At 45.2% G+C, this 23,221-nt stretch overlaps 1 pseudogene and 1 gene segment (V, D, J or C); both read left to right on the top strand.

Annotated features, from left to right (window-relative positions):
- The first annotated feature begins 234 nt into the window (after positions 1-234).
- LOC140498893 (immunoglobulin lambda variable 3-25-like) lies at positions 235-2,990 on the top strand (annotated as a pseudogene).
- A 17,206-nt stretch (positions 2,991-20,196) lies between these two features.
- Positions 20,197-22,162, top strand: LOC140498887 (immunoglobulin lambda variable 3-9-like). The segment is given in 2 exon segments: positions 20,197-20,618; positions 20,783-22,162. Coding segments are annotated over 2 exon segments (363 nt in total).
- The last annotated feature ends 1,059 nt before the right edge of the window (positions 22,163-23,221 follow it).

Here is a 23,221-nt window from a genome sequence, read left to right as displayed (position 1 = left end):
TATGAGTCAAAGGGCTCTCATCCCCTGAGGATGCTGCCTCAGGCTTCCTTGTCTGTGTGAGTCTGTGGCAGGTGCTTCCTTTCCAACCCCTTCTATGAGGTAGGCTAAGAGCTGTTCAGCCAGAAAGCTCACCTATTCCTGGGGACAGTTCTGAACATGGGCAGAAGGAAGAGATTGGTAGGTGAAGGGAGGGGAGGGGAAGTGCTTTCTATGAAAGTCCCGCCCCTGGTCCTGGAGAGGGTATAAGACAGCCTTGGGATGGTCCAACCCCAGATTGGAGTGTCTCCACCATGGCCTGGCTTCCTCTCCTCCTTCCCTTCCTCACTGTCTGCACAGGTAGGTCCAGTGTCTTTCCCTGGGACTTAGCCCCTCCAGGGTCTTGCCCCTGACCTTGAGCTGGCCCTGGGGCCTACTACAGTTGAGATCACTCCCCTTCACCCAAGGCCAAGCTGCTGAACCCCAGGATAATGTCTCTTCTTCTCTCCTTCCAGGTTCTCTGGCCTCCTATGTGCTGACCCAGCCTCCCTCCAAGTCTGTGTCCCTGGGGCAGACAGCCAGCCTCACCTGTGCAGGGGATCAGCTGGATAAGGAGTATGCTCATTGGTTCCAGCAGAAATGGGGCCAGCCTCCTGTACTGATAATTTACAAGGACAAGGAGCGACCAGAAGGGGGTGTCTGACCGATTCTCTGGCTCCAGCAGCAACAATGTGGCCACTTTAACCATCTCTCGGGTCCAGGCTGAGGATGAGGCCGATTATTACTGTTTGTCTGTGGATGATAATACCAAAGCTCACAGTGACTGAGAGAGATGGGGAAGTGAGACACAAACCCCTGTCTGTTCCCTGGGCTTCAGCCTCTGCCCTTCATTTCCCTTTCCCTGCTGGGCCCAGGCAGAGCCTTCAGGGGCCTGCTTGCTCTCCACCCCCAGCTTCTCCTTTAAAGAAAACTCCCTCATGGCTCAACCATAGACCTTTCTCTCCAAGGCCTTGATCCACCAGCATTCTGAAGGAGATTTGTTCTTGGACCCTCCCCTTCCTCTGCAGGGGATCTGGCCTTGGACCCTGCCCCTCCTCTGGTTTCCCGGCCTGCTGCTTGTGGTCAGAGAGTCCAGCATAAGGAGACTTGACTCTCTGATGGTGGATGTGCCAAAGGGGCATCCTTCCAGAGAAAGATCCCAATGTGTGCAGATGGAGAAATGCAGAAGACACCACAGAGTAACTTCAGGGTGGGGCCCCTATTGTGGTGAGATCAGGAAAGGTTTCTGGGAGAAGGTTCTGATGCTTCCTCATTAATTAGCAAACGAGAAACATTTCACTGATGAATAATTGATTGATCTATTGGTCCTGAGCTCCCCCAACTTGTCTACATGGGACACAAGGCATCTTCCTCCATGGGTGTTGATGTTTTCTCAAACCTGTTTATTAGCATCATAAGATCTAAGATTATTCTGTGCCTTTGACATCTTTCCTTCCTCCAGGCTTGTGCCTGTTATTTTCCCAGTGCCCTCACAGTTGTTTCCCCTCTCACCTGGATAATCTCTAGGTATAATTGTTCAAATCCAGAGTGCTGGGTCTCTAGTCAGGAAGACCTGAATTCAAGTCTAGCCTCTTACACTTAGTGGCTGTGTGACCTTGGGCATGTTATTAAAAACCCCAATAACAAACATTGGTTTCCTTAGTTTCCTCATCTGTCAAATGAGGATAATTCTAGCATCTACTGCTGAGAACATGAATAAGGATCCAAGTGTGGCAGTTCCTTGGTCCTTGATGGAGAGAACAGCTATTTATAGCAATGCTGATAGATCTCTTCCTATTTCATTCCATTTCTTGTCCTCCCTCCATTTATCCTTACATGGTCTTCTGATGACTTTCCCTAGATGAATCTCTTTCAGTTGGCTCATTCATGGTCTCTTCTGCTTTAATCATTTTGCACAGAATCATTCTTTTTCTTCCTAAGGTTTTAAAAATGAGTTGATATCGGTTACAAGGCAGTTATTGTTATTGGCTCCCATCTCGCTCTGCTTTGCAAGGAAGTCAAATGTTTGCTTATTAGAATGCTTTTGGTGCTTTAAAAAACCTTCCTAGTTCTGGTTCTAAGGTTCCCTATTCTTTAGGAAAGATTGCAGTCAGCATGGATGTCATTTCTTTTTTCCATTTCCCATGTTTTCATTCCTAACCACTGGTTTCAAGGGATCAGGATCCATTTATTTTACTTATGTGGCATATCACTTCCCTCATTCTTCTTCTTTCTTCTTGTTTTTAACTAATCATAATCACTGGGTGACAAGCCCATGGTGTGACTGTGCCCTGGTGATTCAGGACAACTGCTTTGGCAATCACCAGTCTTTTCCTGCCAGCCAAAATCACATCAATTTTATGTTTTTGTAAAATACCCAGTGAGCACCTACCATTTTATTTTCTTTGAAAAATGCATCAGTGTGGTGAAGCCCTGAGGCACTGGTGGAACCTTCAAGTCTTTGGCCTCTCTCATTCCTAGGTCTTGACCCAGTCTTTTCCATCCTCACCTTTGCACTAAAGCCAGCTCAGGCCTTGCCTACAATAATCATGTCTCTGCTGATGACCCAACACAGATTCCTCCCAGGAGATCTCCTCAAACCTGCACCAGGATCTGGGGCCCATAGGATTTCTCCCTAGAATGTTAGTTTCAAGAGATCCTTTTTGACCAGAAACTCCTTGAGCCTGGAACCCAAAGAGCTGGAGTCTGCATCCTGAGATCCAGCCCAGCCCACTTGGGGAAACCCCAACAATATGACCTCCCATCTCTAGCTCACTTCTCTGGCCCCCATGGTCTTTCTGTTCTCTGTTCTGTTCTCCTCTATGTTTCCGAATTCATCTAGAATGGGGTCAATCAGCCCTGGACCTCCTGCCACTGTCTGTGACTGAGCCCTTCATGGCCTCAGTGTTGGGTTAACTTAATCTGTGGAATAGGTCCTTGGGTGCTGGGGGATGGAGGGTTCTGTCTGCTGCCTTCCAGAGATATCCCTTTGGGAGGGAGGGTGGGAGGGAAGAGTATGAAAAGGAGAGGAGATAAGCATTTATTAAGCACCTGTTGTATGCCAGGCATTGTGCCAAGTACTTCACACATAGTATCTCCTCTGAGCCTATAGTCCAGGATGGAGAAGAAACACAAATTAGACACTTTGGGTTTGCTAGAAGTTTACTCACAGTGGAAACATAAGTAAGAGCTGACAAGACAGGCCTTGTCCTCAATCAGCTGCCATTCTATTGATAAAGACCTCACATAAAAGAGCTGGGGGGATGGTCAGAGTATCATGATTTGGTACCCATTTGGGGGGAGTGACATGGGAGCCTGACTGCAAGCAGGGCTGGAGAAGGCTCACCCAGGTGTGACTAGGGAGCTCCAGGGAAGTGGGAGGAGCAAGAGGAGGATGAGGATCAGAGAGGTCAAGGGGCACCCCAGTCTGCAGGGTGAGAAGGACAAGGATAGAAACTGTGCTCTCGGGGTCAGTAAGGTCACTTCCCCAGGCCCTCTGAGGCTCATTATATAGCCAATCCTGTAATTTGTGGGTATCCTAATGACCTTCCCCCCTTATCTGTAGGAGAATAGACACAGGAAAAAGGACTTCTACAAAGGACGGCAAGAAGATACCCTGCTGAAGACCGCTTGAATGAACATCCAGACCAGAAACATGCAACAGATGATGCTGTATGAGATGAAACTTCTAAAGGGACAATTCATTGATTTCCCTTTTTCTTGAGGGTCTTTGTTTCTGTATTTAGGAAGAGAACTGCTCCCTTGTAATTTTGTAATTTGTCTGCATCAGTCAGTCTCTCTGCCTTCCTACTTAAAGGGAAGGGGGATAGATAAAGGGAAGAATTCGTATGAGAAAGAGAGTAAGTGAGCATTACAAATGTGGAAACAAAATTTTAAGGAGGGAAAGGTTAGGATCTTAGTGGAAAGAACTACAGGAAACTCTCCATCAGATGAGGAATATGAACTGATGTTAAAAAGGTTTGAGGAAAGTATTAGGAAGAAAGTGTGGAAACATAACTCACATTAAAAGAAAAAGGAGGGATTGTGAGAGATGGCAGAAAGTTAAGTTTCTACAGAAGTTGTTATTAGTTGATGAAGTCACTGGGAATAAGTCAAATAATAAGGCTAGCAGGTTACAGGTGGACTCAACCAATCAGGAGACAGACTGTGGCCTTCAGGAAACCACAGAATCAGGATAGGGGCTGATCTAACCTGAACTGGTTTATAAATATGACCAGGAAAAACCAGGAGAAAGGTTTTTCTTCTTTGTGCTTGCTTAGTGAGCTACTTGCATATTAAATTCTCTGCCCAACAGGGAGAAAAAGGACAAAATTAGGCACATTTCATGTGTTAGAGGAAGGGGAAGAAACATATGAAGGAAGTATGTAATGGGTGTGTAAATAAGTTGGTGACCTAAAGGGTAATGCACCCATCTGTCCCTTGAAGGGAGGATTTGTTTTGAATTAACTGTACATAGCTCAACTCGCTTCTGTACTCAGTGCTCCCTCCTCTTGAAAAGAGAGTGGAAGCCTGCTTTGGCCAAAGTGTTCAATTCCTCTGAACGCTGCTGCAATAAATTCTCCTTGATACCTTATTGGTGTCAAGTGTGTCTCTAACACTGGGTCTGGAGAAATAAGTGGTGTGAGGCAGGGACTGAGAGAGAGATGCATCTGAGCATCTCCAGTGCCTGCCCAGAGCTGAACACACAGCAGGGACTTGGTCAAGGTTACTGACTGACTGATCAGTTCCAAAAGAGCCAGCCAGTTCCTGGATTCCATAAACTCCCTGGGGGTGGCCAGCAATAAAGGAGGTCTGAAGTCTTGCTGATCAGGGGAATGTGCTCCACTAGGAAGGTCTGGCAGGGCTTTCCATCCCAGCTGAGAGGGGCCCAGGGCAGGAGGAGAAAGAAGGCTACTCTCCTCCAGGGCCAAACCACTTCAGACCTGCACAGCTTCTCCCCTACAGTCAGCAAGAACCTGAAGAGCCATACAGGGTTGGTGACTCAGCCAACTTCAGCATCCAAGACCCTGGCAGAGACGGCTGCCCCATCCTGTGCTGAGGAAGGAATTAGTTATAAAATGTAAAATGCTATCAGCAGAAACCTGGTAGGACCCCTGGAACTGTGATTCATTGGATTAGCTGCAGTCCTGAGGGATCCCTGCCCTCTTCTCTGACTCCAACTCAAGGAAGTTGGAGCATTTCTGGGCTCCAGGCTGAGGATGAGGATGTCAGCTGTGGCAGGGTGATGCTGTACATAGGGACACAGACTGAGGGGAAAGTGAGACAAAGCCCCTCCCAGGCCTGTTCCCCCTGTGCCCTCCCCTCTGGTCTCCAGAGAGGTGCCTGGTGAGTACAGGACAGAAACAGCTTCTCCCATAGGCCCCTTCCTCCCCTCCCCCCTCCCTGCTCTTCCTTAGCCCATCCCTCTTTCTGAACCTCTCAGTCTAAGGCTCCTTGCCCCTCCCCAGGCCTTCATGTTCTCCCTCCTCCCTCCATGTGCTGCCCTATCATTCCTTGAATTCTGCTGCCCCCCTGAAAGCCTATTCTGGCCTCTCCCCAGCTTTGAATGTTGTTCCCGTGTCAAGATGGTGGCCTGAAGAAGGAATTCTCTTGCCTAATTCTCCTCCAACCACTACAAAATGACCTTGGAATTGATTTAGGAGAAGGGAAGCAGCTAGCCAGCCTGGCAGGATAGGTCTGTCTCACTGGGTTGGGAGGGCAGTGGGGACCAAGAGCAGCTGCAGTGACCCTCGAATCAGGTGGCCTGCAGCAAGGCTCCAAGCCTGGGACCATGCACCAGTGAGGTCCCACCCTTCTTCCAGCCAGCAGTCCCCTGGTAAGGAAGCAGTCTGTGTAGGTCAGCAAGCTTCACCCCCAGTGACCTCAGCCCCAGCACAAGCCACCAGGGAGGCCTTGATCCCATTGTTGACCAGTAGTAATGCCCCACCCAGGGCCTGGCAACAGACAGACCTTGATCTTGTGGCCTATTGGCAGAGAGACCCTGTTTGCACAGGAACCTAACAGCTGAGCCTCCCTGCTGGGGAAGGCCAGCAGTTAAATATCACTCCCAGGGGAGGCCAACAGGGAGGCCATATCCCCCAGTACAAACCCGATGGGAAGCCTACCATCCAGAGAAAGCCCTGAAGCCCAGTGCAAGCCAGCAGTAAGACCCAGAGCCCTGGCACTAAGGAGTTGGGCCGATGCAGGACCAAAGCCAACTCTTACATAAAAACACCAACTCACAAAAATGTCATGAAATATGAACAAAAACAAACAATCTAAAAAAGAAATTTGACTATGGAAAGTTACTGTGATGATAGGGAGGGTCAAGGCAGAAACTTACAAGAGGATTATAGTACCAAAATGGCTCCATGTGAAGCTTCAAAGAAACATGTAATTTGGTCTCAGACTCAAAAAGATTTCCTGGAAGATCTTAAAAAGGATTTTTAAATGCTTATTAAAGAAGTAAAACAAAAATTGAGGAAAGGAATGAGAGTAATACAAGAGAATCATGAAAAATGGGTCAATAGCATGAGAAAGATATACAAAACTTTATGAAGGATAATAACTCCCTACAAAATAGAACTGACCAAATGGAAAAGTACAAAAGCTCATTGAAGGAATGAATTCATACCTAGTAGTGGTATTTCTGGATCAAAAGGGTGGATAGCCCTCTGGCCATAACTTCAAAATGCTCTTCAGAATGTTTGCATTAGCATTCAAATTTCCCACATCTTCTCCAACATTTATCATATTCCTTTTTTGTCACATTAGCCAATCTGATAAGTGTGAGATGGTACCTTAGCATTCTTTTAATTTGCATTTCTCTAATCAATAGTGATTTAGAGAATTTTTTCATATGCCCATATAGATAGCTTTAATTTCTTCATCTGAAAACTACCTATTCATATCCTTTGACCATTTTTCAACTGGGAAATGACTTGAATTCTTATACATTTGACTCGACTCTCTCTATATTTTAGAAATGAGGCATTTACCAGAAGCATTCGCTATCAAAATTGCTTCCCAGCTTACTGCTTTCCTTCTACTCTTAGTGAGAGTGGTGTTGTTTGTGCAAAAACTTTTTAATTGAGTGTTATCAAAGTTATCCATTTTGAATTTTTTAATATTCTTTATCTGATTTGGTCATAAATTCTTCCCTTCTCTAGAGATCTGACAGGTGAGGTATTCCTTGCTCTCCTAATTTGCTTATGGTATCATCCTTTATGTCTAAATGATGTCCCCACTTTGACCTTATTTTCATATGGGTGTGAGAGATTCCTCTGTGCCTAGTTTCTATTATTGTATTTTCGAGTTTTCCCAGGCATTTCTGTCAGTGAGTTCTTATTCAGAAGCTGGAGTCTTTGGTTTATCAAACACTAGATAGCTCTAGTCATTCACTACTGGGTCTTTCTTCAACCTCTCTACCACTAGTACAATTTTGTTGTCTGTTCTTTCTCCCACATTGGGGAATTCATGGTTTGGCAACCCAAGTGTCTGCCTCAGATGATTTTCAGATTGGCTGAACTGGCCTCAGCTGGATGCTGAGATATTTCCTTCAGGTGCAGTGAAGTATGAGGTAGCCCCAACAGACTTTTCAAACCTATATTCATCTCTGTGGCACTGGAAAGAAGGAGGGGTAACCAGATCATGGGACTGGCCTATGTTACAAGCTTTTATGTTGGGTCCTTGGGTCAGCTACTGCAACCTTGCTGCTGGCAGTACGGTGGGTGGAGGGGGAAGTGTTGAACTGAGGATAGGTGTCAGATCACTGTTTTTCTTTTATGTTCTTGGTCCTTCATTCCAAACCATGCAGATAGCTGAAGTTGCTTTATGTTGTCGAATAGTTTCTGTGTTCTAGAGGCTTGAGAGGCCATAGGTGTAGAGGAAACGTCTAGTCGTCCTACTTCTTGGTCACATGATTTAGAAATGGACTTTTCTCCCCAGGCTAATGGAGTTTGGCACAGAGTGTGACCCAGGTGTGTCAGGGAAATGTTATTTATATATTCCTACAAGTCTTTTCAGTCAGTGCCTTAGTCTTCAACTACTATTTCCTCCTGCTAATTAAGAGAAATGCCCCAGTAGGTGTCCATGACCTGTGGATGTAGGACTCCAGGCCAACAGAGGACCTGAGACCTTGGCGAATTGTCTCCTTGGAGAATACTCTCCAACCAGTCTATCAAGACACATTTATTACAAGCCAACCATTTGCTATTGGCTGGGGATACAAAGAAAGTAAAAAAACAGTTGTTGCTCTCCAGGAAGTCATAGCATAATGAGGAAGACATTATATCAATAATTATGTACAGACAAATTATGGACAGGATACAAGGGAATCAAGAGAGGGAATGCACTAGAATGATGAAAGATCAGGTAAATCCTCCTGTCCAGGATGGGATTATAGCTGGGATAGGAAGGGAGCAAAGGGAGAGTTGGAGGAGGAAGAGGGGCAGTGCAGAGTAGAGGTGGGGAACCTGCAGCTTCAAGACCACATGTAGCCCTCTAGGTCCTCACTTGCAACCCTTTGACTGCATCCAAACTTCACGAACAAATCCCCTTAATTAAAATATTTTTTTTTGTAAAACTTAGCTAAAAAGTCTCACCAAAGGACACATGACACCTAGAAGGCCGCATGTCACCTTGGGGCTGTAGGTTCCCCACCCCTGGTTCACAGAATGGGATGCACTGTGGATGTTCAAAGGGGATTCTCAAATTTTCTGCCATTGTAAGGATCCACCAAGCACTGAAAGATAATATTTCTTCTGTTATTTTCAGACTATTGTCAGGCAGTTTGAGATGTGTTTTTCCTCCAGTTTATTTCAGTTTTTCAGAGATGCATATCTGGATCCATATCATATTTGCTCATGCATCTGTGTTGACAGAGATGCCCTCCTGATGCCAGACCTGCTGTCAGGGCCAAGCCTCAGGCTCTGGATTAGCCTGGTCACCTGGAATGTATGGGGAGCTATCTCTTTTCCAATTTAATTGGCAGAATCTATCCCTTTTTCTTGCTTTCCAGTCACTGTGAGAGAACTCCTTTACACTATGTGTTCTAAGGTCTCCACATGTTTCTTGAAGAACATGTCTCTCTTGGGCACAGGTTCTGATGAAGTTAAATCTTTCAAGAAGGACCTGGGTATCCTGGATTCTGAAGAGACTTGAACTTCCCACTGTTCTTACTCCACTAATTTACATGCTTTTTTCCTCCATCCTTTGATCTTTCTTCCTTCTTAATCCTAATCCTGAATTATCTAACAGGAAAGCACAAACCATCCCAACAAGATTTCCTGAAAATTCTTTCAGCTTCGCCCTTACCACTGGACCCCAAGGATTTTTGTTAATTTTAGCACCGGAAATCTTTCTGATTGGTTCTCAAGGATTGAATCAAGAAAGGTGTTAAGGTTCTCCAGGGTCTTCTAAGAGGCGAGATCCTTGCTCGTTTCACTTCCTCCAAGAACCTCTAGCTATCTCAGCTTTGAAAACCCCAGTTTGGTGGATTCTTCTGGGCTTTTTCCCTCACTACGTAATATTACTTGATGTTAGACTCCCATAGGAAGATGAGGAATACAGGGAGCTACCTCTCTAAGGAAGCAGGATTTACTGGTCTTTGCCAGGAGAGGTCACTGTTGGACAAGCTGGGGCCCTTCCCAATTGAGCAAGTAGTTAATGCCCCAGAGTCTCTGCAGCCTGTGCTCTGGTGGAAGTCAAAGACCAGCCCACAAGCACTGAAGACAGATGGAGGAATGAGAAGATTTGCCTGTCTGTGGACCATGAAGGATAAGAGAGCCTGTGGATGCAAGCCCCATCTGTGTGGTCCTTGGAAGATGGGCTCACGGGCACACACATCTACCATGACCTGGGCACCCTCTCTCATCCTGCTGCTCACTCTGGGCATGGGGCAGGGCAAATCCTCTGGGCATATTGTGGGACATAAGGAGGAAGCCTTCAGAGCAATGCTCCTGGTGTGTTCCCCTTTTGATTTCAGGGGCCAGTTCTCAGCCTGTGGTGAGTCAGGAGTCATCACTGTCTGTGTCCTGAGGAGGGCCAGTCACAATGACCTGTGACTTCAGCACTGGACCTGTCACCACCAGTAACGCTGCAGTCTGGGTGCAGCAGAGATCGTGACATATTCCTCAGGGACTGATAGGTAGTGTTACCACCAGGTACCCTGGGATCCCTGCCGAGTTCTCAGGCTCCCTCCCAGGGAACAAAATGGCCCTCACCATTACTGGGACCCAGACTTTGGACTGTTATTGTGCTCTGTGGGTGAGTAGTGTTTGCCACAGCGTCAGACTCCCCTGGAGAAATAAGACATGAACATGTTCCTGCCCTGGTCACCACATAGTTTCATGTGCATCTAGACTCTTGATTTCTGGAGGTTCAGAGTCACCGGGATCAGGATGGTGTCACGAGAGCTCTGCTGGGGCAATTCTAAGGAGCATTTACACTTCAGAAACCAGCCATCATGAAGAATCAGGCCCTGGTTCATTGTTTTGGTGGTTGTCTACACTTTAAAAAGCTTAATGCACATTAAGCTTATAAGTCTGCATAACATATTTCCCCTCCAAGATGCAGATTTTTGACCTTTCATGAGCACACCCTGTGTCATGCTATAAACATTTCCTGTATTCAGCAGGAATGCACTAGAAAATCAGGGAATGATGTCATGACAAAGGTGTCCATCTGGGGACTATAGGGTAAGGTTGAAAATAGGTCTATGTGCACATCTATATATACATGTAGACCCAACAGATAGAATATATACACACATTCATGTCTATACAGACACGCGTGTAAAAATCTATATACCTGTATACATGCACAAAGGAAATACATTTGTACTCTTTAAAGTGCATGCATGATTGATATGATATATGCAGTTTATGTAATGTGTACATACAGCAGCTTTCAGTAACAGGATAGCTAGGTCCCACAGTGAATAGAGCACTGGGCCTGAAGTCAGCAAGACTCGTCTTCTGGAGTTAAAATTCCACCTCAGACACACACTAGCTATGTGGCCCTGGGCAGGTCACATAGCCCTGTTTGCCTCAATTTCCTTACTTGTAAAGTGGCAAACTGCTCCAGTATCACTGCCAAATGCAGAAATGAGTACTTGGATATGATTGAAATGATGAAACAAAATACACACAGACACGCACAAATATGTATATGTAAACATACATACATGTGCAAACATATATACACTTATGTATGTGTGCACATGAACATACATCAGTGTGATTTACAAAGTGCTTTAGCTTCATTTTCCCATTTCACTCTCCCAGCCCTCCTGAGAATAACAAGGTTCCTAGGAGTTTGTTAATCATTGACAAATACTTCCAGATGTGGCTTTAGACACTGAGTAGCTATGTGACCCTGGAGAAGCCACTTGACCTGTATATCTCAGTTTCCTCAGCTCTAAAATAGGCTTAAGAACAGTATCTACCTCCCAGGGCTGTCATGAGGATTAAATGAGATATTTGAAAGCATTTAGCCCTGAGCCTGGCACACAGTGGGAGCTTAATAGATGCTGGTGTCTTTTTGTCTTTACTAACATCATGGGCATTTCACTTGCAGGTGGAATCTCCTTGGGGTGTTGAGCATCTCTACTAATTGCACAAGCAGGAAGAGTCCTCTCCAAGTGGAAAGTGGCAGCTGAGAAGACTGGCTCATGGTGGGAGGGAAGATGCCATGGTCTGATTCCCTTGTGTTTGCTCGACGCAGTTTGGTTCTCCTCATCTCCTTTTGGGGATTATGCCCTAGTGAAGGTGAAGGTGGCCACAAGAGCACTGAAAGTGTCCGTGGCTTCAAGTTGATGGAGAGGGCCATGTCAGACTGCACCATTGAAGCTCATTGGGCAGCACTGGACAGATCCCATGCTGCCTTCTCAATTTCCTTCTTGACCTCTGATAGCCACAGTCATACTCTGAGTCATGAAAGGGCATTTGGGGACCTGGGTCATATAGTCTATGAAGGGGTCCTAACTGCAGTTTAAAAACTGAGGGGTTAATAATAAGGTCAGTGAAGTCTTCAGCTAGAAAGCTTTATAACCTTGACCCTCTACAGAGAAAGCATACTTGAGGAGCATCCTGTCCTTGGGGCTCTGTTATTTAGACGAAGTGTTAAGCAGTGATCTCCTAGTCTGACAGCTTGGACTTTTGATCTTCCTTCCTATTGGGGAAGATGAAGAAGACTGCCCCTCTTTTTCTGAAATACCCCAAAGTGCCAGAGAATCCTCAATCTGACTCTTATCTGACGTCTCATTCAGTGGAGGGATAGGTAGGAGGCTGCTTCATGAGAAGTGGGGGAAGGAGCTGGAGGAACATTGGATGTGGGACATGGATGAGCAATAACCAATTCTGGGTGCCTTTGGGGGGTTTCTTTTACTTCCCTCTATCCTCTACTGACTCTCTCACTGCAGTGTCAAAACAGGCTCTTTGTTAGGGGTTGTTGGGTTTCTTTTTCCTTGAATTTTTGTTTCAATTTCTTTAGGATGGCAAAAAAATGCTCTTTAATGAGTGACTGTAATTTTAATTCATCCCTGGTGAAGCAATGTCATGTTTCTGAATATCTTCCAAGTTGTGAAGTATTTAGACACCTAGGTGGTGTGGTGGCCTGAGTTCAGGAAGACTCCAGTTCAAATTCTGAGCCAGACACTTACCAGGTTTGTGACCGTGGGTAAGTCACTTAACATCTATTTGTTTGAGTTTCCTCATCTGTCAAATGAGAATAATAATAGCATTTACCCCTCATGGTTTTTGTGATGATAAAATGAAATTATATTTTTAAAGCTCCTGAAAAAGAGCTCTTTCAGACAGAAAGGGCAGAATATTAAATAGTAACAGACACAGAAGCAGCTGATCAAAGAGGACTTAATGAGAGTGATAGCATTTTTAAGTTTAAATGCAAAAATATGAAAAATATAGCAACAAACAATTATCAAAACTAAAGTAACAGAAAAAAAGAAAAAAGAAATTGCCACGTGCAGCAGTGGGGGAGGTGATTCCAAATATGCAGAAACAAATTTCCATTTCAAGAAAGCCAATATAACAAATGCTGTGGATTTTCCCGAGAGCTGTCCATGTTTGCTTCCGTATAAGTTTTCTTTTCTTCTCTGCTCTACGCTTTTGAATTTGTTCTTTTTCCCCCTTCCTCCCCCCCGAAGGCACAATTAATCAAACATGCTTAGAAACACATACACACATACACGCATGTATAGATACATACACAAAAATGCATACATATATGCATTCCTAGTCATATACATACACAGACATAAACACTGAAACTCATTTCATAAACACAAATACACTTGTACATACATACATATACATATGCTTAGATATAAATAATCACAGTTCTTTATACACAAATACATTCATATGCATCACAAGATTGACCAGCAGGATAGTTCATCCACCTCTAAGAAGGCAGCATTTAATTCCATGAAAAGTAAAGTACAAGAAAAGCTTAGAGATATGCAGGACTCTGGGCTCAGTAAGACGGCAGATGAAATTCAGTTTTATGCTCATAGTAACAATGCAAAGCAATTTTATAATTCCCTGAAAGTTATTTATGGACCAAAAACCTTTGGTGCATCACAACTACTCAGTGCCGATGGAGCCACAGTGATGAGTGATAAGGACCTGATCCTAGAGAGATCTGCTGAACGCTTTCATAGTGTTCTCAACAGATCATCTTTAATCAATGCTGAGGCCATTGATCATTTACCTCATGTTGAATTCAATCCTTCCTTAGCTGTATTTCCAATGAAAGAAGAGGTTTTGAGTGCCATTAGGATCCTTTCATGTGGCAAAACTCTTGGTGCTGATTCTATTACAACTGAGAATTACAAGATAGGGGGACGATTGCTCATGCAAAAACTGACTGAAAATTTCCAGGTTACATGGCAAGAAGAGGATTTGAGGGTGCCTCCATTGTCCATCTCTATAAAGGTAAAGGGAAGAGATTGTCCTGTGACAATCACAGAGTGGAGTCTCTTTCTTAGCCATTGCTAGCAAGATTCTTGCTAGAATCCTCCCTAATAGGTTGATCCTTCACCTGGAAAATGGTCATCTACTTGAGAGTCAGTGTGGCTTCAGAAAGGCTGAGGAACAATTGATATGGTGTTTGCTGCCTGACAACTCCAGAAGCAATTCCAGGAACAGAACAGATGTCTGTACACAACCTTTGTAGATTCCACCAAGACCTTTGACAGTATTAGTCTGAAGCGCTTAAGGAAAATTATGTGAAATTTGGTTGCCCAGAGAAGTTCATCAATATTGTACGTCAATTTACTGATGGCATGTTTGCCTGGGTTCTAGATAATGGACAAAGCTCTAGTGCCTTCCTAGGCACCAGTGGAGTGAAACAGGGCTGTGTGCTTGTTCCCGTGCTTTTCAGTGTGATGTTTTCTGCCATGTTGACAATCGCTGTTAATGAAAGTGAACACAGCATCAAGGACAACTACCGTACTGATGGCAAGTTCTTCAGTTTGAAAAGACTAGCAGCCAAGAGCAAAGTGGAGAGAGTGCTGGTGCATGATTTTCTGTTTGCAGATGATTGTGTTCTCAGTGTAGCCTCTGAAGCTGAGATGCAGCAAAGTATGGATCAATTCCGTGATGTCGGTGCTAATTTTGGTCTAACAGTTAACTCCAAGAAGACTCATAAGCTAAAAATGTGTAAAGAATAAGGACAACAACCAAACAATAACCATTTCTTAAGGACCTACTACTAAGTGCCAGGTGCTGAGGCTACAGTAACAGAAGAAAAGCAAATATGGAAGATGCTGTCCTGGTTTTAAAGAGTATCAGGGATATCATGGGTGATATCTAGATTTGCATGAGAATAAGATTTAAGTGAGGCAGAGTGGCACAGTGTCGTCTCACTCTCTCTTCCAATGGCAGGGCAAAAATCTGGGCCTGTTCTAGGATTCTGGAGATGACTTTGGTATCTGTCATTTCACCAGGCTCTGAGTGTTCCACAGCACCAGCTCAACCCCCTTGATGGCCCACAAGTTTGCCTTGTTGCGTCTGGAGGGTCAGTTCTTCTTGGGAAATAGATCACACTGACTCTTCTTTCCCTTCCTTCCAGATTCTGTGGCTTCCTATGTGCTCACTCAGTCACCCTCTGGGTCTTAGATTTCAGCCAGTTGTACTGTCCTGAGGTTGGTATTGAGAACTGCTTTGTATCCTGGTACCAGTAGCAATCTTGCCAGGTCTCTCCTGTTGACTTGTGATTCTAGCCAGTTGTTCTTGGGGATCCCAGCCCTATGTTCTAGCTCCAACTCTGGAAATACAAAGGGACTGAGGGACTCAGGCTTATGACTGAGCACAAGGTTGATTATTTTTCTCAGGTGTGGAACAGTGATAACTACGTGCACAATGGCAAAAGAAAAACATAGGAAATTGAGTTAAAAAAACACTCCTGGGTCTATCTTCCTGTTTTGTCATGTTAGCCTATCTGATAGGTGTGATGTGGTACCTCAAAGTTATTTTGATTTGCATCTCTCTAATCAATAGTGATTTAGAGCATTTCTTTCTGTGAGTATAGATAGCTTTAATTTTTTGCTCTGAAAACTGCCTGTTCATATCTTTTGACCATTTATCAATTGGGGAATGACTTGCATTCTTGTACATTTGACTTAGGTCTCTACATATTTTAGAAATGAGGTCTTTATCACAGACACTAATTGTAAAAATTCTTTCCCAGCTTTCTGCTTGTCTCCTAATTTTGGTTGCACTGGGTTTGGTGGTGCAAAAACTTTTCAATTTAATGTAATCAGAGTTATCCATTTTGTCCTTCAGAATGCTTTTTATCTCTTGTTTAGTCAAAAATTCTTCCCTTCTCTACAAATCTGATAAATACATTGTTCCTTTCTCCATTAATTTGTTCATAATATCAATCTTTATACCTAGATCATGTACCCATTTGGACTTTATTCTGGTGTACGGTGTCAGGTATTGATCTATGCCTAGTTTTCTTCACATTTTTATCTGGTTTTCCCAGCAATTTTTGTCAAACAGTGAGTTCTTATCCCAGAAGCTGGGGTCCTTGTGTTTATCAAACAGTAGATTGCTATATTCATTGTCTACTGTGTCTTGAGTACCTAACCTATTCCACTAGTCTACCCCTCTGTTTCTTAGCCAGTACCAAGTGGTTTTGATAATTGCTGCTTTATAATACAATTTGAAATCTAGTAGGACTAGTCCACCTTCCCTAGCATTTCTTTTCATTAGTTTCCTTGATATTCTGGACATTTTGTTCTTCCAGATGAATTTTTGTATTATTTTTTCTAGCTCTAGAAAATAATTATCTGATAGTTTGATTGGTGTGGCATTGAATAAGTAAATTAGTTTAGGTAGAATTGTCATTTTTATTATATTGGCTCAGCCTACCCACGAGTAACTGATGTTTTTCCACTTACTTAGATCTGACTGTATTGGTGTGAAGTGTTTCACAATTGTGTTCATATAGGCCCTGGGTTTGTTTTGGCAGGTAGACTCCCAAATATTTTGTAGTGACTACCCTAGCTTTAAATGGGATTTCTCTTTCCACCTCCTGCTGTTGGGCTTTGTTAGTAATACATAGAAATGCAGAAGATTTGTGTGGGTTTATTTTGTAACCTGCAACTTTCCCAATGTTGTTTATGATTTTGGTTAGTTTTTTACTTGATTCTCTGGGATTTGAACTTTGAAATCTTTTTTAAGTTCTGCTATGAATGCTATTTGTGCATGTGACCATTTGACATTGGGGTAGAATGGTGTTTCTTTCCTGCAGTATTCTCTTCTGTAGATGAACCCCAGTCTTCTCTATTCCCATAGTAATTCTCTATGGTTGAACTTTCTCCTTTGCCTGTCCTTTTTTTAAAATCTGCAATAGCTATGCTTTTATAATCAGCTCCAGTCTTAGGGTAAAGGGCATGGTGCCTCTGGCCTCAGCCTCTCCTTCAGTTTTGCCTTCTGTCTTGGCACCAAAACCAAGACCTCCAGACTCCTGTCAGAGCCCCGAGGAAACTGAGTCCCTGCCCCACTGCTTCTACACTCACAGCATGTGCTGGTTCCTTATAACCAGACAGTCTCCATCCTCAGCACTGTCTGGCATTGCTTGTCAGCAGGTGTTCCCTCCTTCTTCTCTGGCTGAGACACTCTAGTCCCCTCACTGTCCCAGGGGGAAAAGTTCCTGTGACTGGGGCTGAGGCAGCTTCCCAGCCCACCTAAGGACAGGGCTTGGGGCTCGTAATTTATGCAGTCTTCACCTGTAGGTGTTTACTCTTCACAGGGATGAAATTTCTTCAGAGATATTTCTTCACATGTTCTCTGATTGTCCCAGGAGGACCACACTTCTTTCCCTACAATTACTTATTTTTACTGCTCAATGTTCCCTCTGAGGTGGAATTATTATCTCACCCGTTGAGAAAATCTGGAGAGCTGGAATTTTCTGAGCTATTTCCCCATCTTCCCCCAGAACAACAGCTTTCTCCTAATTATTTTTTACACGACCTAAACTTACATTCATATGATTGTTGATCATCTGGATTTCTTCCTCTGAAAAATGACTATTCTCGTATTATGACAATTTTTTGAATTAGAAAGTGCTTCATATTCTGATGTGAATCTATTCCATGAATCTGGAAAATGAGATTCTGATCCCGTTTCTGAGTCTATGAAGAGTCTCTCTAAACACTGGTGCACATAAGGGTCCCTTTCCTCCCCCCAGTACACTAAAGGCTGATACTGTAAATTCAAGGAAAAGGAAAGACTGTCCCTGTTTTCAATGACCTTCCTCCTGACCTTCCCTGGGGCTACCATTCTCCCTATGGACACTAGAGGGAGACACTGGAATGAGTTTGGGATTGAGCTGGGTTGGAAATGCCCCCTGGGGCTCTGAGGTGCTGAGTTCCTGGTCTCCAACCCTGTGGCCTGGGGGAGGCTCAGCTGATGATGCCTTCCCAGCCCCTGCCCCTGAGCTGGGGGCAGATGTAGAGGTGCCCTTCCCAATGCCCCACCTTTTAAGGGGACACTTCAGAATTCCCTGAGTCCCCAGAGTGTGAATAACATGTTCAGGTGCTAAAAATGTGCAGACCAGTCCAATGATGAGCCATTGTTTAGCACTTATTGTGTGCCAGGCCCTGTGCCATGTGCAGGGGGCACAGTCACTAACAGACTAACAGAAGTCTTTGTTTTCAGGGTCCTTGCCTTTTGTGGGAGGAGTCAGATGGTCTGAATGGAGAAGGACAACAGAGAAATGCAAGGGAAGTGGAGGAAGACAGGGCCTCTCAGCTGGGATCTGTGGGGATGAGGATAGGCCTCAAGCAGAAAAACAAGGTGGAGCCAGAATCCCAAGGAAAGGCCTTCTCATTCCCCACTTCTCCCTCTATTTCTGGATCTTCGCGATGTGCCTGAGGGTTGGAGGGGTCTCAGTCCCGAGGGACAACCTGCATGGAGTATTGACTGACGACTCTAAGATTTACAACACGATGACATGCGTTAGGTGATATAGGCCTCACTACCTACTAGTAGGTAGGGGCCACTTTGTTCCCATTTTTCAGACAGGAGAACTGGGCCCCAGAGAGCTTAGGTGGCTTGCCCAGAATCACTCAGCTCATAAGTCTCAGAAGGAAGAACTTAAAGCAGATCTTCCTGACTCCAAGTCCTGAGGTCTAACCACTGCACCATCGAACTGCAGGCTCATAGAGAAGCGAGGCTGAGGAAATGGAAATAATCTCAGGGATGTTACAGACCAGAATGAGCGGAGCTTGAAACTATTGCTGTTTCTCATTTGTTATGGAAGAGGAGGCTCCTCCTCTGTCACAGGTCTGGGGTCTGGGTGGCCCCCCTGAATCAGATGGTGGGCTCTGGGGGCCCACAGAAATCTGCATCCCCATCTGACCTGAAGCATCATTCCCAGAATTCAGAGGATGAGACAGTCCAAGTGGATACCCGGAATGCTGAGAGAGTACCCCCATGCCACTCTGCTCTTTTCTTAAAATATCAAAGAAATTTTTAAAATCCACATTTTCTTCCACCTTGCCCTTCCTTTGTCTCTGTAAGGCTCTTGGTCTCTGGGGTATCTGCTCTGAATATCAAGACCCTCTGGGTTAGATCACTGGAGGCCAGGGCTGGAAGGGAGGTTAGGAGACCCTGTGGTCCAATCCCCCACACTTTACCAAAGGGAAAGTGAGGCTCACTGAGAATTTGCCTGGCTTCGTTCCTCTGTAGCATCTTTGGATGCCTAACCATCGAGAATGGAAGTCCCCAGACTCAGTTCTGAAAATTGGCATCTCAAAGTTTCTTTACTAGAAGTGCATCCCCTTCGATTCTCAAGAAGTGTGCACACCTCCATCAGAAGGGAGAGTCTGCCAAATACAGAAGGGCGAGCGGGCCTTAAAGGGTTAATGATCCTAACTCCTCCCCTCTGGACCAGGACTGGACCTCATCCTTCAGGTTACAATCTACTTTAGAGGTTCTTCACATGTTTCTCCTCCCCATAAACTCCCTCAATGTCATGTGTCACATGTTCCTCTATGGAGGCTCTGATTTTATTTAGAACTTTCCTGTTAGAGTCATGAGGTTAATTAAGCACTCACTGTAGCACGACAATAGCTGACTGTTCATCACTCCAAAGTGGCTTGGTCCAGGTTGCCCAGGGCCCCCGAGTTCATGGTTTTGGAGCCCAGCAGTGTGCTGCTGATTGGTTCATACCTTTTGTCATATCTAAGCAATTTCAGTTTTCCCCAAGACTGAGGTTCAATGATTTTAAGAGTGGGGAAACTTAAGTGTTTCCTATCTCTCACACAGAGGAATTGGGGGCAGAAGCTGGGCACATTCACTGTCATAACTGTTCCACTGGATGGTCATGAAGCAGCTCTGGATTAGGGGCCAGGCAAGGCAACAAGTATTTCTTAATCCCACGGGGTGTACCAGGCCCTGTGCTAAGTGTTGTGGATTCCGATGCAGACAAATAAAGTCTCTACCCTATTAGAGCTCACATCTTAATGGGGAAGAAAACTCCTGAAAGGGGCCCACAGTAATGGGGGAGAGAAGACCCCATGCCTTAGTGTTTCTCAATCCTCCAGAATCACAGGCACAGCTGGAGGAGATGAAGCCTGGCAGTTCCGAAGTAGGCCTGGGGGAATTCACAAACTAAAGAGGGGGCAGAATGGGGGAGGGATGGTCCTTGGGGAGAAGGCTCCAGGGCACAGGGAAGGTGCAGGAGGAGAAAGCAGTTCAGTGACAAGGTTCTGGAGCATCAGACAGAGGCCTGGAGAGGAAGGAACCTGACTAACAGAATCCATAAATCTCAGAGGAGGAAATTACCTTAAGGGCCATGGTTACCCTCCCCTGTCAGAGGAAGGACCTGCCCCATCTGCCCCAGGAACCCACAGACTTAGTCAGTCATCAACTGAGGCTCCTCCTTCAGGTGTCCAGAGCAGGAGCAGATTTGCATGTGGGGACCTTCTCCCTGCAGGGCCTGGCTTGATATTAAGAGAGGCCAGTGAGAGCCCAGGCTCAATTGGGGAGCCTCAGGACACAGAGCTCTGGGAGCAGCCTTGACCATGGCTTGGATCTCTCTGCTGTTCTCACTCCTGACTGTCTACACAGGTGAGGCTGTTCAGGGTGTCCTCCCTGTGACTCAGGTCCGACAGAGTCTCAGGCCAGCCCTAGTCCTGTCCTGAGTTTATCCTGAAGCTGTTTCAGGGGTCAGAATCCCCTTAGAGGAGAGAGGCTCCTCCCTCTGACCAATCTCTTCTTTCCTTCCCTTGCAGGTTCTGGGGCCTCCTATGTGTTGACTCAGCCTCCTTCAGTGTCCAAAAACCTGAGAGAGACTGCCTCCATCTCCTGTGCTGGGAATGGAATTAGTAGTAAAGATGTACAATGGTACCAGCAGAAACCTGGCCAGGCCCCCAAGCTGCTGATTTATTATACTAACAGCAGGCCCTCCGGCATACCTGACAGATTCTCTGGGTCCAAGTCAGGGAACACGGCCACCCTGAGCATCTCTGGGCTCCAGGCTGAGGATGAGGCTGATTATTACTGTCAGGTGTGGGACAGTAGTGCTACTGTGCACAGTGACACAGACTGAGGGGGAAGTGAGACAAAAACCCCTGCCAAGCCTGCTCCCCTTGTGCCCTCCCCTCTGTGCTCCAGAGAGGTGCCTGTTGAGCACAGGACAGAAACAGCTACTCCCTCAGTCCCCTTCCTCCCCTCTCCTTCTACCTGGGGCCTTTTCCTGCTCTGACTCTCTCCCTCTAAGGCTCCTTCCCTCTCTCCAGGCCCTCATTTTCTCCCTCCCTCCCACCAGTTCATCCCCTTTCCTTCCTTGAGTTCTACTGCCCCCTGAAAACTTATTTTGTTCTCTCCGGAGCCTCACATGGTCTGGATGGAGCTCCCATGACAGGGCCCAAGCCCAGGTCAGGGAATTCTTTGGCCACAGCCCTGGTACTAGGACCTGAAAATGAACTTTCTCACAGTACCAGCCTTATTTGCTGCCCTAACACTCTACTGGTTGGTTTATAAAAATTATTGCATAGTCTTGAGGAAGTTGGTGGTAAAGTGAATAGAGAGACAGTTTTGGAGTCAAGAGAACCTGAGTTCAAATCCAGGCTCAGGCACTCACTAGCTGTGTGACCTGGGCAAATTACTTCATCTCTGTTTCCACAACTGTAATCCGGGACAAGTCATAGCTCTAATCTCTCAGGGTTCTTTGGAGCTCAAATGAGATAATATCAGGCAAAAACACTTAACCCAGGGCCTGGAATATAGGACCAGGGACATCAAGTTGTGACATCTTGTCTCCCATGTGAATTGGATTTAAGCAAGTGTATGGAAGGTGGATTTGTTTTTTATTTTAAGAGAAGAGTTCCCTGGATCCTGGCTGTAAACCTTTTCACTGTGCTTGTACCTTGTTATACAACCATAAAAATATAAACCTTTGACCTTAAGTAGTAAACAGCCCACTGTGACTTCTCTGTGCTAAGTCACCATGGCATTGCCAAAGTTAATGCCAACTGGTGAGCTTCCTGCTGGCACATTGCCTTCTTTGCCTGTTTCTCTGTAAATCTTATGGGCACTGAGGGGTGGTGCAGGGGATTTCCTCAAATCCTTCTCCCTGGCAGCCATGAGAAAAATAAACTGGTCTGAATCCCCTTGTGTTGCTCCATTGTCCTTTTGTGGTTTGGCTGAATCTGATGTGAACCTGCCCGGAGCTGGGCTCCTTCATTACAGGGAGGCAGAGCTGCACAGTCATCAGTCTCACTCACTCTCCCTCTCTCTGAGCATCATTGGAGTTCAGTGACAAGACAAATGTCAGGATGAATGGTGATGGTCCACGATGCCCTGGCTGACTTTGGCATTTTTCATGTCTGGAGCCTGCTATGGTCACCTTCATGGCTACTGGGGGAAAATGTTCTCATCTGAGCATTCCTGCCTGAGAAGTCTTCATGTGCTTGGAGTAGACATTCCCCTAACTCACCAACAGTAGTGACGCCAGTCTGTCCCCTCAACCTGGTTTAGCATGTCTGTCAAGATGGTGTCAACAGAATATGCCCTCTGCACACACTATAGCTCCTTGGAGCCACAGGTGAGAATACGGGGACAAGTGGAGACTAAAGGTGAATGAGCAGCCCTGGGAAGGCCTCAGAAGCCTTCACACCAGAAGTACTAGGCCTCCCTGAACATCCCATTAAGCAGTAATATAAATTCCTCCTTTCAGTTAAATCTCAAAAGGATTTTAGACTGGAGAAGAACTTATCTCTCAATCTTGTCAGTTGAACTTAAAAAGGAAGCTTTCGGCTGCTTCCACACATTTCCTCTTATTTTGTCTTTAGCCAAACTATTGCCAAGAATGGTCTCTTCAAGAGTTCCAAGATCTCCTTCTCCAGGTGCTGCTCTTCAAGACACATTCTTCTAATTCAAGGATTCTTAATCTGGGGTCTGTGAACCTGGTTTTTAAAAATATTTTTTATAACTGTATTTCCATATAAAGGGTTTCCTTTGTAATCCTATGCATTTTCTTTTATGCATTGAAGAACACTACAGTTATCCCTTCCACAGCTTGACTTTCCCCATTGTCATTTCAAGATATTAAAGGGAGGAATAAGAAACTGAATGGGAATTATTTGGGAGTTTTGCAGAAGCTACAGACAACGCAGGAAGACCAGCAGATGACACAGAGCACATTTTTTGGGTGTGATTGTACATTACAG

The sequence above is a fragment of the Notamacropus eugenii genome, chromosome 4 (genome assembly GCF_028372415.1).
Source record: "Notamacropus eugenii isolate mMacEug1 chromosome 4, mMacEug1.pri_v2, whole genome shotgun sequence".
In the NCBI taxonomy this organism is placed as follows: Eukaryota; Metazoa; Chordata; class Mammalia; order Diprotodontia; family Macropodidae; genus Notamacropus; species Notamacropus eugenii.
The sequence above is the reverse complement of the archived record's forward strand: the minus strand, read 5'-3'. Positions and strand labels throughout refer to the sequence as shown.